Source organism: Stegodyphus dumicola, chromosome X2, assembly GCF_044657685.1.
Source record: "Stegodyphus dumicola isolate Sdum_Otavi_A_Nest chromosome X2, ASM4465768v1".
Lineage (NCBI taxonomy): Eukaryota > Metazoa > Arthropoda > Arachnida > Araneae > Eresidae > Stegodyphus > Stegodyphus dumicola.
Genome location: NC_140781.1, coordinates 11,486,000 through 11,501,175, shown reverse-complemented (window position 1 = coordinate 11,501,175; position 15,176 = coordinate 11,486,000). Strand labels below are relative to the sequence as shown.

The 15,176-nt window shown below is 33.7% G+C and overlaps 1 protein-coding gene across 1 annotated transcript in view; it reads left to right on the top strand.

Moving 5' to 3' along the window:
* Nucleotides 1–15,176, top strand: part of LOC118181985 (cyclic nucleotide-gated channel alpha-3-like) — a 554,742-nt gene that overhangs the window by 462,558 nt on the left and 77,008 nt on the right. The window contains exons 4-5 of the mRNA XM_035351236.2: nucleotides 5,268–5,693; nucleotides 13,036–13,297. Of these exons, the coding sequence (XP_035207127.1) occupies nucleotides 5,407–5,693; nucleotides 13,036–13,297 (549 nt within the window). The 5' untranslated portion in view covers nucleotides 5,268–5,406. The remainder of the gene's footprint in view (nucleotides 1–5,267; nucleotides 5,694–13,035; nucleotides 13,298–15,176) is intronic.

The window sequence follows — 15,176 nt, the reverse complement described above, 5'->3', positions numbered from 1 at the left end:
TATGCATCATCCCGAATTCAACTTCCTGCGACGCATGTCCAACATGCCACGATCAGTGTCAGTGCGTGTATGAGGGATTTTTTGTCATAGTTGCAAAATATCAAATAGTTTTTCACAAGATATGGATCCCATCACAAAAAATTTGGGAACTTTATATTGTTGAAAACTGAGAACTTCCCGGAAGGAACTATAAATTACTCAGATTTCAGAAGGACACATCCAATCATGTGCACATCCTGTTAATGTAATAATTTTAGATAAAATCTTAATTAATTGATTGTTGTTAAAAAGTGTCGAAATATATAATGCTGATCATTTTTACTCTATATTGCAAGGAAAGAAAATAAGCACATTTTTATATGTGTACGTCCCATAATTTGACTACATATTATAAAGCTCACGCCAACTATATTGTATTTAAATTTTTTCTTTGGTTAAAATGAAGGGAATTGCATTACTCGTCATTATTAAAAATCAAATCATACCTAAATAAGATATTTTAAGCTTTAAAGTAATATAAGTATGTATAAACTACCAGAGGTGGGTACAAGATTAGGAACCAAAATTCGGCGCATAATGGCGTATAATTCGGCGTATTTAACGTCTCTTAGTAATTATGCTCTAAACGTAATATGCTAGTTAGAACGTAATTAGTTTAGAAAAAAAATTATTTTTATAAATATAGAACCTGACACCTGACAGCCACGCGATTTTCACTTACTACACATTTTTCAAATGCAGAGCAATTTATTTGCTGAAAAGATAGGTTACAATTTTTCGAATTTATCTGACAGTGACAATAAAGTTCTATTACCTTGTTCATTGCGTTAAAAATATTTATTGATTTTAATGCCACGAGCAGACAACCATATCAACATATTATCAGCATCACATGATATTTACATCATTTCGCGAGTATTTAACCTTAATTGACTTACATCTTAATCTTAACAGACTTACATTTAAATCTCCGTAAGCTATTTCTGTTTCAGAGCTTAATATCTTACTTAGTTTGATTTGATTTTTCCATTATAATTTTGCATATTTCTATATTTAAGTTAAATCAAATATTTCAAAATTATATCGGTTTGGAATAGTGATTCCTCAAGAGGAAAATTATTAGCTAAAGGAATTAAATGCGTATTAACAAACGGGATATAACGCAAAAAGGTATCACATAATTGAGATACTTTACAAAGTATTTATCTTGATTAAGTAGCAAAGGGGGTCAACAAATTGAATGTGTTGCTGAGGTATATAGTTTTTTATCTTTTCTTCCTGTCTTATATATGCATTGTTGAGTCCTTTTTGCCTAGAGCAAGTATACAGTTTCTAAGTTTTTCATTTTATTTGTAAACTTTTCTTTATTTCCCAGACGTTAATACACTATTCAAAGAAATTGTAAAAAATACACAAAGAAAAATCATTTAAATTATTACCTTTGATTTCATGAAGTGTACGTGTCCATCTTCAATTCTGATGATAACTTTGTTTTAAATGCTAAATATATTCGTAGACATAATTAAAAGAAATTGTTTTGTATGGTGGGGATGCAAACTGCAACAACGTTAATGTTCCTAATCGTAACCGTCAGCGCTATCTTTAGAAATCCTTGTTTAAAATACAGAAAAGCTATTTCCAGAACAACAAAACATTTTAATCTCGAAAATGGAATCCAGATATTTGAATAAAAAAAAAGAATATGCTAATACCCTGATGTTTAAAATATTCTTATTTTCATCTTTAAGCCCTAGCCGAGAGACTTTCTAATCTCACACTGAATCTTTGCGTAGCTGATGACTCCATGTTTTTCTCAGTGCTTACGAAAGAAAACTTTCACCATCTAAAATATATCAAAGATTTTTAACCGAGTTTCCTTCACATATTTTCTCCTTTCGCATATCATTAGTTCCATCTCTGTTCATGATTGATAAACATGAGGTCGCACAAGATTATGAACTCATTATTCAAAAACTTTCCCTTCTTATTTTGTCCTATAATAATAGAGAAGAATATAGTTCATTGTGGAAGAACTTTCAATTAATAAAAAAGATGCTCTTTTTTACACATAAACTATTCGCCTCAATTTGTTTCAATTTTATTGCATCTCTTGTTTGAAATATATCTTTATTTTCTAAAACTCTGTAAGGTATTTTCTCTCTCCTTTCCATATGTTTTCGTGGTGTCGTTGAAAGCACACTCTACGCGCATTTCGAAGGTCCGAAGTTCAAACCCCGGCGAGAGAGCCGCGGATATCTTCCCGTTCCTGTATCGATAGACCTAATGGCTCTATAACTTCTTTATTATGCTTTAAAATATATTTTAATATAAACAATAGCATATTTTAGATTCATAATTCCCAAACCAAATGATTCGGACTTTACATAAATTTTGAAAACTCTTTTCTGAAAATTCTTATTTAAATTTCAATCAATTAATATGTCGAATTAAAATTGTTAATTGACAGCTTATGCAGTACTAAAAGAAGAGATAATGGCTTATTTTATACCAAAAAGCAAAATTTTAATTACCTGATAATTCAGCTTGCAATACCAAAATTCATTAATAGCTCAGCAGTGTAAAGATACTTAAAGAAGTTTGCGATCAAAAGTATGTTTAACACTGGACCTGAAACAGGAACTGAAAAAGATCCATTCTTCTTCAAATTAAAAGAAAAAGAAATCCGAAATTTTCTGCATAGAATAACATAGTTGTGAACTTAATACATAGAACTGCGATGTTTTTCATAGCATAATTTCCCAAGTGCTATTTTTAGAAGCGTTTCTATTTACATTCATGCAGCATGGACATTAAAACTGCTACAAAATGTACAAAACCAGTTACCAGAATCCCTTTTCTAAAAATATATTAAAATTAAAGGATGAATTCATTAAAGATTACAAGTTATTGAAGCTCAGACTTACAGAAATCACCCCGAGCATCCGCCTCTGACAGCAATATCATATGGCATGGAGTCGAACCTAATTTTGATATCACCTATGAATACTGCAATTCATGTTACTTTATTTCAAAGTCAGCGCTCACCTGTCGTATTCGCTGGCCCTTTTCAGTTGGTGGGAGATTTATAGAACATGGGAGCTGAGAATGCCCTGTGTATTGAAGAAACGTTAGATAGCTGTGGCAATATGCTGCCTTTTAATATCCTGGTGTAAATTAGGGTGACAGAAAAACCAAAAATATACCACGGTTATTAAAAACCTTGGTAATATAACGATGGTTGAACAACGTACCGGGTATGTGGAGTACAGGTCAATGGCATGTGCATTCCATACCACCAGTTCAAAATCTGGCCCAGTATGATGAAAAAAAAATGCGAACTTCCAGCTTCTGCTTGTCTGGATGTCTCCACAAATGGATACAACCATTATGATGCTGTAAGTAAATGCGCGATTCGTAAGAAAGATATCACTACTCCATTAATGCTTCTATGGGCGTTACTAAACGCAGCGTTGTAAGTGCTGATTTCTGTGTTGTAGCATCAAAAAATCTGAAGTAATGGTCGAGCTGCTGAAAAGTACGCAAGTGCATCTACTATTTGGGGTTGCCCAACACACTCAGTTTCCTAAATCAGGGTGCGTAATGTGGTTGTACAAATCTAACAGAGATGCTGAAAAGGTGTCCGTCAACTCCAGTATTGTTGGATGGGGGGAGGGCATTCTGATGCTCTTGTAGCCTTCTGTCGCAAATTTTCATAACACCGATAAACATGAGTAGCAACTGCTCTGCATCCGCAGTCCTGGTAAGCAGCGACTCTTCCGCGACCAACTTCTGAAGCGTGCTGATATATGAGCTTTTTTTTCTTACACGAAACACAACATACTACCAACATAGAAAACAACAAGTAAGCGTGATTTCCGAATGAAAAATCACCATTTCAGACTGCAATTTTTATACACCTTCAAGCTTATAATATTTAAACGCCGTGAAAGGCTAGGCTAACTGCTTTCATTACCACCATGTTTAATACCACCTTTTTATTCAAATTTCAGTTTTGTTGTTATTCTCGATGTACCAATTTTAATGGTCAGCTGTGTGTGCTGACACTCTAAGTTAATGTAATTGTTTTGCATGCTTATGCGTATTCTTAGTATATTGTGCCTTATCAATAATACCAGATGTTTCAAACGCAGAAGCAAAAGTAATTTACTTGCAAAGATAATTATAAATAATAATACAAAAACATGTTACATATCAACTGGTAGCCGCCCAACCGGTATAATAATTAACGTCGCTGACTGCCATGCCGAAAGGTCGGGTTTCGAGTCCCGCAGAAGGCATGGATGTTGGTAAATTTTTAATGTCGGTGCAGTATGGCGGCGCTCTAAATATGCGGCGAGCCGAAAATCCTCTCGTGTGGTTCGGTGGAAGGGGAGAGGGAAGAGGGGTGGGAAACCGTCGGACCCATCCCTCCCGGTGGGCTTTCCATCAAAATTGGGGGACAGAACTGAGCAAAATCATACTGTCCCCTGTGAGGTACTCAAGGCTGTTACCAACAATAGGCTTATCTTCAAGCTCCTTACCAAAAGGAATTTCGTGGACTTGATCTGATGTTGCTCTCAGACAAGTAAGCATAAGTAACAACACATGTAAATTGATGGGAACAGAAACCTAATTGTATGCATTATATACTCCATATACGCATCTCTCGAAGTCGAAATTGTTCGTTAAAGCTGTAAATAATTATAAGTTACAAAATTTGTAATTGCCCAGTTGCTGCGGAAAGCTTTTTTTTTTTTAACATTTCGGTGCCAAAGCTCTTTTTATGCGCTGGATAAGGATAGAATATTCAGAGAGTTCTTGACAAATCCTCAGAAAAATATCATGCAGATCATGTCTAGAATTACGGGAAGGCAAGCGCATGATACATAGTCATCTTATGCCTTTTCAGCGATCAAGTGGTTTGGAACATTTTTTCAAATAATATTCTGCACTTAACTGAACAGAGAGTATAACTTTTCTTTGTTTCTTTGTCAATTGATGTTTATATTGAAAGAAATAAAACGTTTTGTGAGAAAATTAAATCTGCTTCCTCTTTTCAAAGTATCCTGTATATATTCTTCTTGGTAATTTGAAGCTAATGATTTTAATCTGGCCTCAGTATGTCACAAATCTGGATAATTACTTTATTTTTCATGTTATGAATTCGCATTAATTATATATATATATATATGTTTCTATTTGAAAATTTGTTTAGTAAAGAGTTCTTCAATTAATAAATTTACATTCTTTTTTTTTTCTCTCTTCAGATATAATATCTTGAAAACCTGATATGATGTCAATCATTTGCACAAACAGGGCTGCCATTTTACAAGGGCCTGAATCTTTGCATAGACAGAGGGCCACCTAGTTCATCTTTTCCAGCTATTAAGAACTAGGAGTTCAAATATGTCCAATCAAGACATACCTGGTACCATCACTGCGATTTCAGATAATACTGAAGATGAAATAAAGAAAGAAGAAAAAACCATTAAAGAAGATGAACCTTCAGAAGTTAAAGAACATGAACCTTCAGAAGTTAAAGAAGATGAACCTTCAAAAGTTAAAGAAGATGAACCTTCAGAAGTTAAAGAAACCGCTGTTTTACCGCAGACAGAGGATTCCCTTGAGAATCACAAGTCGCCACCAGAAAGTTCTAGTAGATCTCAGCAAAGAGGAAGTGGTGCCATTTCTAAGTAAGCTTCAGATGCTTTTTTGAATTTGCGTCAATATTTCATAGCCATACTCTATGCCTTTTGGAAATTTATCCCTTTCGGCAAGTAATTAATTATAGATATAAAGCTTTAAAAGCGAGTAATAATTTATTTCAACCATAATTTAGGTTATCTTGAAATGTAAAAAATTAAAAACTCTAGATTTCTCTCATGATAACACAACTATTTTAGCGTAATTATTTACAGTCATAATTTAAAACTAAACTGAACGTAGAAGAAACGGTTACTAGGCACTCTTGCAATAAAAAACCTAAATAAATTTTAACTTTATAAAATTAATTTAAATCGAATTTGCACCAAACCTTCTAAGCAATTAAAAGCGCTTGTGAGCTCATGAATAAATAATTTCAGCGTGAAAAATATCGTGAAATTTCTCGCGGAGGTACTAAAGGTTACTTTTCAGCTGTTTAATTAATCTTACTGTCATTATCTTCTCAAATGCTGCCACGTTTAATCTCTCAGTTCCATATTTTTGGAAGAAGCGAGTCAAATAAATGAGGAAAGACTTGGCAGAAACAATATAGTTAATACCACCCATATCATAAAACTTGATGTTTGATTTTGTTTACCATTATCTTTGTTAAATTACTATTAAATCTTCCAACTTTTGAATATTTTCATGACGAAATTAAACTGAAATTTTATTAACTCTACTTGAAATTACTAAAACGTTGGACTTTAGTAAAAAACACTTCACCGATTATTTAATGAGTTGTTATCCGAAACACAAAAATGTAATTAGATAGAATAGAATATAGTAAGCTGAAATGGAATTTTGATTAATCGAAACAAAACTGCGTCAATTAAATTCTGCTCAGAACTATTTTGCGAGATAAACCTATAATGGAATATTTATTAAAGTCTTCAACCGTATAAAGTATTTGATGTTTTGGTGGATATATTAACTGAAATCTTACCTAAATTTGTTGCTTTTTAATAGTTTATATTTCTTTATAATTAGTTCTTGAGCTAATACAGACCAAAGTTTCTAATAGCCATAAATTAAAAATACATATCTAAACATTTTTACATTTAATTACCATTCTTTTTATCCAAAAACAAGAAAAACTTTAAAATAACTATGAAATTTCATAAAAAATAGTCTTAAATATTAAACTACAGTAGTTAATCGTAACTACAATAATCTACGGGATTCATCTTTTACTTGTACATGCAATACTATTTTGCCGATATTGTACACTGCTTGTCTTGTGAGGCAATAACTTGCCTAATTTAAAACTAACTTTCTGCCTAATTTAAAAAGTTCATGTTTCGAAAGTATTTTCTGAAGAAGGTTTCCGAAATGAAACTGCACTGATCTCCGGTATTAATGAAAGCTTCAGCAGTGATATTATTTAACAAAGCTTGTACAATTGCCAGTTCTAAATTTCTTATTACTACAGTATTTAATTTAATTTTCGAGGGATTTTCCTTATTCTGGAGTGACTGTACCCTCTTGCCAGTACCCCTCTTTAATTTAACTTATCCCCCAGCTTTTTGTTTACTTCTTTTCTGCTAGCTCTAATCGCACTTTAATTTTTTCTCTCTTTTCGAATTTTTTCTTCGGCCCAAACTGCGGTTTTTGCTGAGGCGTTGGCCTAAAACTTTTCTTCTTTAGCCTCTCACCGTATCCTGCTATTTGATTTTTTTCTGCCACGCTTCGATTTTGGAACATCGTGGCTAATTCGATTAAGCTCTCCAGCATTGATGGATTTCATAGCTCGAAATAGTCCTGCACTTGGGACAGTATTCGTGGTAATCTTATTTGAATTATTTCATCGTCCGGCCTCTTGCCGTACAGCAAATTAAAATTTTGGATTTTTTGCAAGATAAAGTCCTCCAAACCCTCGATTTTATACTGAAATTTACTGAATAGCTCCGACTCGAACTCGATCCTTTACGATGGGGAACGCTTTAATTAATGCCTGCTTCAAGTTCTCGAAGTTGTAGCTTTCGCTACCAAGCTCCCCAAGACAAATTTATCGATACATTTATACCACTTTCTATCAAAAGTTGTTGTTGGTTTCATAGCAACTCTAAGGTTGTCGACAATAAATCTTAATCCCTCAATGGGATTCACTGTGACCGAGAGGGATTGTGAAGAGAATAACGCTGAATGGTGAAGTTTTCTGTGACATAGTTCTCCTTATTGTTCGAGCGCCAGTATGCAGTCTCGTATTTTCAGTAACATAAAAAAGCGAGCTCTCAAAAGAGTGTATGAGGAATTAGCCTCGCATCTTTAACACAACAGAAAAGTCAGAAGTAGGGGGTAAAGAACCCTTTATTCAATCACCTATAGTGAAACAGATGGCCCATTTGGGCTTAAATAAAGTTAGCACCTCTGCCTTAACTCAAATAGGTAATGTTGAACTTAAAATTAAATATAATTAAACTAGCCTAACGGCCTGCGAGGTAATTTAACCCGCAGGAAGGTTCTGACTTGTAGAAGCCAGCGGTGACAAGTCTAGAAGCTATTAGTGCTAGGAGCACTCAACGCAACAGTATCACATCGCTAGTAATTCAGATAACAATGTAGCCTTCAAGCAGGCATAACACTCTCTAAAACCATCTTCCGAAACCTTCGCTGAAGTAGCACGTCTTTCTACCTTAATTTGAATACACGCACGCTATCTGATTAGCATTTTAGCAGGAAAGTATGGGTAAAAACGAAACTGAAAGGAAAGTTGCTTTAACTAAAAATTAAATGTTAATCAAACTAAATAAATTTTCTTAAGTTGAACAATGTTTAATAGTTAAACGATGACCCCCCCCCGTATTAGAATACAATCAGATGGCCTGTATGCAACATGTTACTGTTTTCCCATTAACGTTTGCATTGAGTGACCAAAATTTTAGAGACTCATCTTTTTAGCATAATCAGTATCCCAATGATATACAGTGGCATAAGATCCAAAAGTTGCTTATATAAAGCACACTTATCTTCAAAAGATTTAGTTATCATTGCGAGTAGTATAAAAATAGATAAGATGAAAGATTTCGAACGAGTAATGATCGTAGCGACGCGTTACCAGCATTTCTGAAACGGCTACTATTCTAAGCTTTCCAGGCTTTCGTTTAGTAACATACCTCGGATGTTTACAGAATAGTAGTTGAGCAAAAGTACTTCAGGCAATAAGAACAATTGTGGTCGGAAAATTCTGATGGAAAAAATTGGAATATGGCCTTTAGTAACAACAGGAGAGCAATAAGATGACAAATATTTAAAGATCAATATAATTGGTATACGGGGGGAACTCTTGAAGAAGGAATAAAATAGCACGAGCATATAAGTCAAATGGGATCAGAATAAGCAACCTAAAAACGCATTATTATAGAAAGATAAACATTAAACAATTATGTAAGTAACATGGCATCTACATTAGATCTTTTAGAATGTCCTTAGTCCGTTGACAGTTTATGGAGAGCAGTAGTTGTAATTATGTAATGGGAGAATGCTGTTGTTACTTTTCCTTAGGCTTAAATGAAAATTTTGTATGCTATAAAAGGATACTGAGCGTGTAGCTGGTTCATCTTGAATACCCAATTGCTCATGAATTTTATTATTTCTGAAGTACCATAGGCAAGTCACAGGTGACAGCAGGGCCGGACACCGGGACAGCTTTCAAAGACTAATCAGGTGTATTCCGGGACCGGCATCCATCCACAGCATATCATAGCGACATAAGATGTTTAAAACATAAAATACCCAGAGTACCATTACCTTGGCAGCCATATATTTGTTTCAGGATGCAATTCTGAGCCTTTTGTAACTGTTTGTGATTGGTACGGCAACAAGATACACAAACTAGGTACGCGTAACAAAGCATGGGATGCAAAAGGGTTCTGTACATGTAATGATTTGAGCACATGAGTACAAGATAGTTTTGTACATGAGTTGTTGTTAATAGATAAAGCACTGTTCCAGACACTTAACGGGTAGAGTTTTGCTTTATCTGCCCAGAACTTCTGAATAATAGAGTATATATGTGGGGACCATGAAGATTACAGTCGAGGATCATCCCGAGATAAATGACTCACTTAGTTGTTTCATACATGATAAGACTGTAAGTGATTTCTTTTTCTTGGTGAAGGTAATTACTCTGGATTTATCCACCTTAATTTCAAATTTCCATCTCACGAGTCAGGTCTGCAATGTATGGATGTGATTTTTCAGTGCCTGTAATACTCACTGCAATTCAGGTGTATCCCAAATCTCAACCGAACACATAGGGCAAAGGACTTTTACAATGGATGAGTTTTAAAAACGCGAGATCACCAAGGCTGTCTGTACTGTTCTGTTGCGGTCTCGTGTGTAGTAAAATATGCTTAAATCTGAACCATATTTCAGTTAATTGTGCCACAATAAATAAAGATGTTTAGGCGGAAAGATTTCGTTGCGTTTTTTTGATGCAATAATACAAATAAAGGATGAAAAATAACTACCTACACGTTACACTGTAGAGTGACATTAAGTGAAACTGCATGTTGCAACAGAATTTCCTATTTCTTACTTGTAGCTACTTAGTAATAATTACTACTTAGTAATAATGAAAACGTCTTAGCATTCTTGCACACGATAAACAGAGAAGAAAAATCTCGATGCTTCATCTGCCACACGCAGCAAGAGGGAAGACTTAATAATGCCCCCTAGCCTGTCTTGCTCGCATTCAAGAGAAGGAAAAACTAGCCAGACGTCTTCTTTTATACTAAAAGTCACTGCTTCGATATCGATTAAATATCGAAATTGACAATGCGAGGCTTGTCCTCACACCAAGAACTCTAAAACTGGACCCCCAATGATTTTTAAAAAAATTGTCTTCGCTGATAAATATCGATTTCTGATATATGACTACTTTAGAATAGGAAGTAAACAGGATGAATTTTGTTTATCTTGCTGCAACTCTTCAAGCTAGGGCAATAGAATTATAATCTGGTGAATATTGTCTTGCTTTGTGTAGTGTATACCTTGATGTGTGTGGAAACAACTTTTAACACTGCAACTAACTTCATTATCGTTTCCGGTCACGTACTATCATTTATGCCTGCGCTGTGCCATGACGCAAATGGTCATTTTCAGTTAAAAATGCGCATTGTCACCGTACACGTTTGGCTTCAGATTGGTTCAAAGAGCATGATTTTGAGTTCAAATTTCTCCCATGGTTAGCTTAGTCCCGTGACTTCAATTCTATTGAACGCTTGCGAGGCGAAGTGGAAAGATCACTGGCATCATATAAGGGCATGATAATATCTTCAGAAATGATATCAGCACTTTTATGAGTCCACGTCCAGAAGAATATTAGCTGTGATCAAAGGGAAATTATTGCATTATCCTAATATTCTGGATTCTCAATGCTACAAATTCATCGAACACTAGGCTAATTTGCATGCTGAGAAAATTTATCTGAGTAATTTTATTTAATAAGTCTTTATTTAAAATGTGTTGTATTATCTTTTTATACTACTTCAACTAAAGACAGAACGGAAAACGCTGAAATAAATTAACAATATGCATAATTTATTCGGAGCACAGGGTATATCAACTTCTACAGTACAAACATAATAAATGCTATGATTTGTCACAAATGCATTGTGTTATAATCTGTATCATTGTATTTCTTAAATTCTGAGACACACTCTTTACTTCAGTACAAAACAAAAAGACTGATTTTGGGCATATCAAACAATATGCAATATGCAATATGCATGAATCAAAACAGTTCATCTAGCAAAGAAATCTAGAAAGTACATTTACCAAATATGTACTATATTAATCGACTTTTTTAACACAAAGATTATGTCTAACCAAATTATTAACTTAGGCAATTTATTACTTCGTAATACCCTAGAATTCGAAAGAAATCTGTGATTATAAGATACCGCAATTCTAAGACGCATCCCGTTTTTCGCAATCCTTGCAAGAAAAAACAAAAGCAAACCTTAGAATCAAAAAAATACTGTTTTTGCTAAACAAAAGAGTGTTTACGAACTTCTCGAGTTATTTTGCTTTATATTTAAGTCAACTAGCATTTTATAGGATTCCTTGACACGTCTTTTTTATAAATTTTATTGCTTTTGTGATCTTTTTTCTGATACCTTTGCTTCGTTTCAACGACATGTAAAGAAAACCTATTTGTTCATTAATTTTTTGAGGATATTTTTACCAAAGTAATCAGCTATCTAGGTAACATGCGCTTCAGAACTTGTAGGAATTCATTCTAATAAAAAGAAAACGAGAAATGAGAAGACAATAATTCTAAATGAAAAAAGGGAAATAACATACAATCGCAATTTAATGAAAATTAAAATTTCTCAGCAAATTTCGAATCAATTTATCGTAAGAGAGAAGTGAAATAAGCGCACAACTAAAACGTCATCTGAAAAACACGATAAAATATTAGAAATGCGGAGAATATCATTTGTTTTTGAACAAAACACTCACTACATATATGAAAAATGAGAAAAAAACATTCTTGTGCAAAAAATACAAAAGATGAGAGAAAGCATTCTTGTGAAATATGAAAAATTCAACTTTAAAGGTAAATATATCAACAAAACATGAAAAGAAGGGAAAACGAAATGTTTACACAAATTGTCGATAATCTGCTGATAAATAAATTAATATTGTCATAAAAATACTTTTTCATACTAAAAGGGAATGAAATGAGAGATATTTAATTACAGAACTAAAATAGTGATAACAAAAAATAAACGAGATTACTTCCAATTTCCAGTTTCTAACTCATGAAATATTAAAGTGATTTGAGCGTTTGAAAATGAGCAACTTAGCATTTAAATATCCAGATGATGAAAACGCTTCAAATATTCCATCAGAAATATAATATTATTTGCACTTTATGTAAAAAGTAATTTTTAACGTTTTCATTTGAAAATTGTAAATTATTATGCTTATTAATTTTCTGAATACATGAAGTTATTATTAAAAATATTAAAAGAATTATGGTATGATTTCATATAGTTATCTTTATTGAATATAAATGAGTATAGATATAGTTTATTTCACTGTATATAGAGACGCGCATTTACATCTTTGTCTCAGGCGAAAAAGTATCTGGGTACGACTCTGGTATACACAACAACAATTAAACAGTTGTTCGGGAAGTGAATTTCAAATATGAAATGCAAACATTGCATATTATCAAACGAAGGGGGTTTCAAATACAGTATAAAGTTATAAGTAAAACATTTAAATTTTAAGAACGTGAGTCCCATTATTTTACAGTTTAAACAATATTTTAATATAAAATGTACACTTCATATTATATGCATGTATTCTCTTTCCCAGAATCCGACCACAAGCAAAATGCTCTATCAGAACGCAGCAACAAATTCAACCAAGCACCTCATCGAGAAATTTATCCGTCCCATCCCGAGAAAGTCCTTCAGAAGACTTGGAAGTCTTGGAAAACGGACTTCCGAATCCCAGTTCTCGCACTAGGGCAACATTTTCATCCCGAGTGGTAACCATTGAACAGATGGTCGAAGAAATAGATACAAGTGCAAACAGCAGAGGAAACATTCTACGCAGAGTTGCAATGCATCTAAGAGTAAGAATTTTTACTCTTTACCATATAAATTGATAACATACCATTTTAATCACCAGTTTTACAGTGTAAATGCATTATAGTGTAAATTCTTACATTACATTTTTGTGAAATACTGTTGCTGATGTGACACTCAAACATCTATCATTTGCGCTTTCGTCTTAATATCATATCTCACGTTCTTATCTTACATATATACGAGGTTAGTCTTATGGATGTCAGCAAAATTCTGAGCGCTGCTTATATATTTTTCTCTCATTTTTTTGCTGAGTGGTGCTTATATATTTTTGTCTCACATTTTTAGTCAGCGATTTCGATGTCCGTTCATTCGAATTAATTGTTCTGGGATAATCTGAAATCTTCTGTTCAGCACATCGCAGTTTTAGGTACAATTGTAGTGTTATTAGGTTATTTCAAAGCAGGAAAAATCAGATAGTTCCTCGCCAGGACATGCACACCTGACCTTCCCATTACGTACTTTCCAGTTACAACTCGAAGGCATGCAATAAGGGTGGAGAAATACCTTATATTCTATCCCACTGAAAGGGCACGTCGGTAGGGGTGGACATAATCACCAAATCCTGGTGGTGACAAATTATCATCCACCACCTTTTAGTTTGGCTGCCACTTGTAGAAACCATTTATAATTTTTCGATGTCAAGAAACTAAAGAAATCCGCAGTACTTTTGCCAGGACTCGAAATACGGGTATTCCGATTGCTGGCTGGACATGATTCCACGAAGGGACGCTGTAAGAAGAAAGAAAAATCTTTCAGTCTTTTCACCACAAAAAAAAAAAAAAAATTGACCTCGCCTATTAAGTTGAGCAGTTCGTTTAACTGCCGGGAAAAACACAGAGAATCCATCCAAGATTGCATATGAGTGAATCCATATACTATTGTTATAGGGCATGATCCTTTATTCCCAGTTTACCTAAAGTGGGACTGTCTAACATTACGTGCCGTAGGCATGGCCCTGGACGGACTATACAAGGACCCCATTTGTCTGAACTAAAACAATAGAGTCATTATGGATTATACAGATTTTTGGATTATTCATAGAAAATATTTTTGGCAGTTAAAGATAATTTGGGCAATTTTTGCTAATTTATTTCCATAAATTAGTTGAGCAAAAATATGTATAGCAGTGCATTTACATACCTTTGTTATAATAAATTTGCGTATTTGCATATTTAAATAAAGAGCGCTTTTCCATTTTCTTAATCTAAAAACTTATAAGCAACAAAGTAGCCTTGTCGTTTGATGACAATAAACTAGCTGGTATAGTAGGTTCATCTTTACATTTAACAAAAATAAGGCAATTTGACACAACGAAACAATTTCTTTTGCTTTTGTACCTGTAGTATTACAATAAAATGCTTTCCGTTTAAATCTCACTTATGGAAGCGTTCTCATGTCCAGTATTGGACTCTGCCATTCATTATTCCTATGCCAATACCATTTTCACGTTACTGTGAAGTTTATTTCAGCAGCTGATTATTCTTTTCCTCTTTTTGTTTCTCTGCTTAATAGTTCAGACTCGTTATCATTCAAAATTGTTTTTTTAAGATGATTTCCGATCTTTCTTTCAAATTAATTTTATGCTAAATAAAAATCAGAATTCCCGCATAAACTTGCTTTTATCTAAAAGATATACACAAAATAATTATTATGCATTTCAAATACCGAGAAAAACATTTTGATTATAATCCTTTCTTAAAAATTGTTGAAGTAATATCCCAGAGATGAAATTAGTGTGTATGTGTGTGTGATTATGGCAAAGCCTCGAGGGCTATCTGCCTAAGAGGAGGGATGCCTTCGTGGAGGCACTTTCTAAGGGAAACTGGCTCGTATACACGTTACACATGGGGAAAACCACGAAAA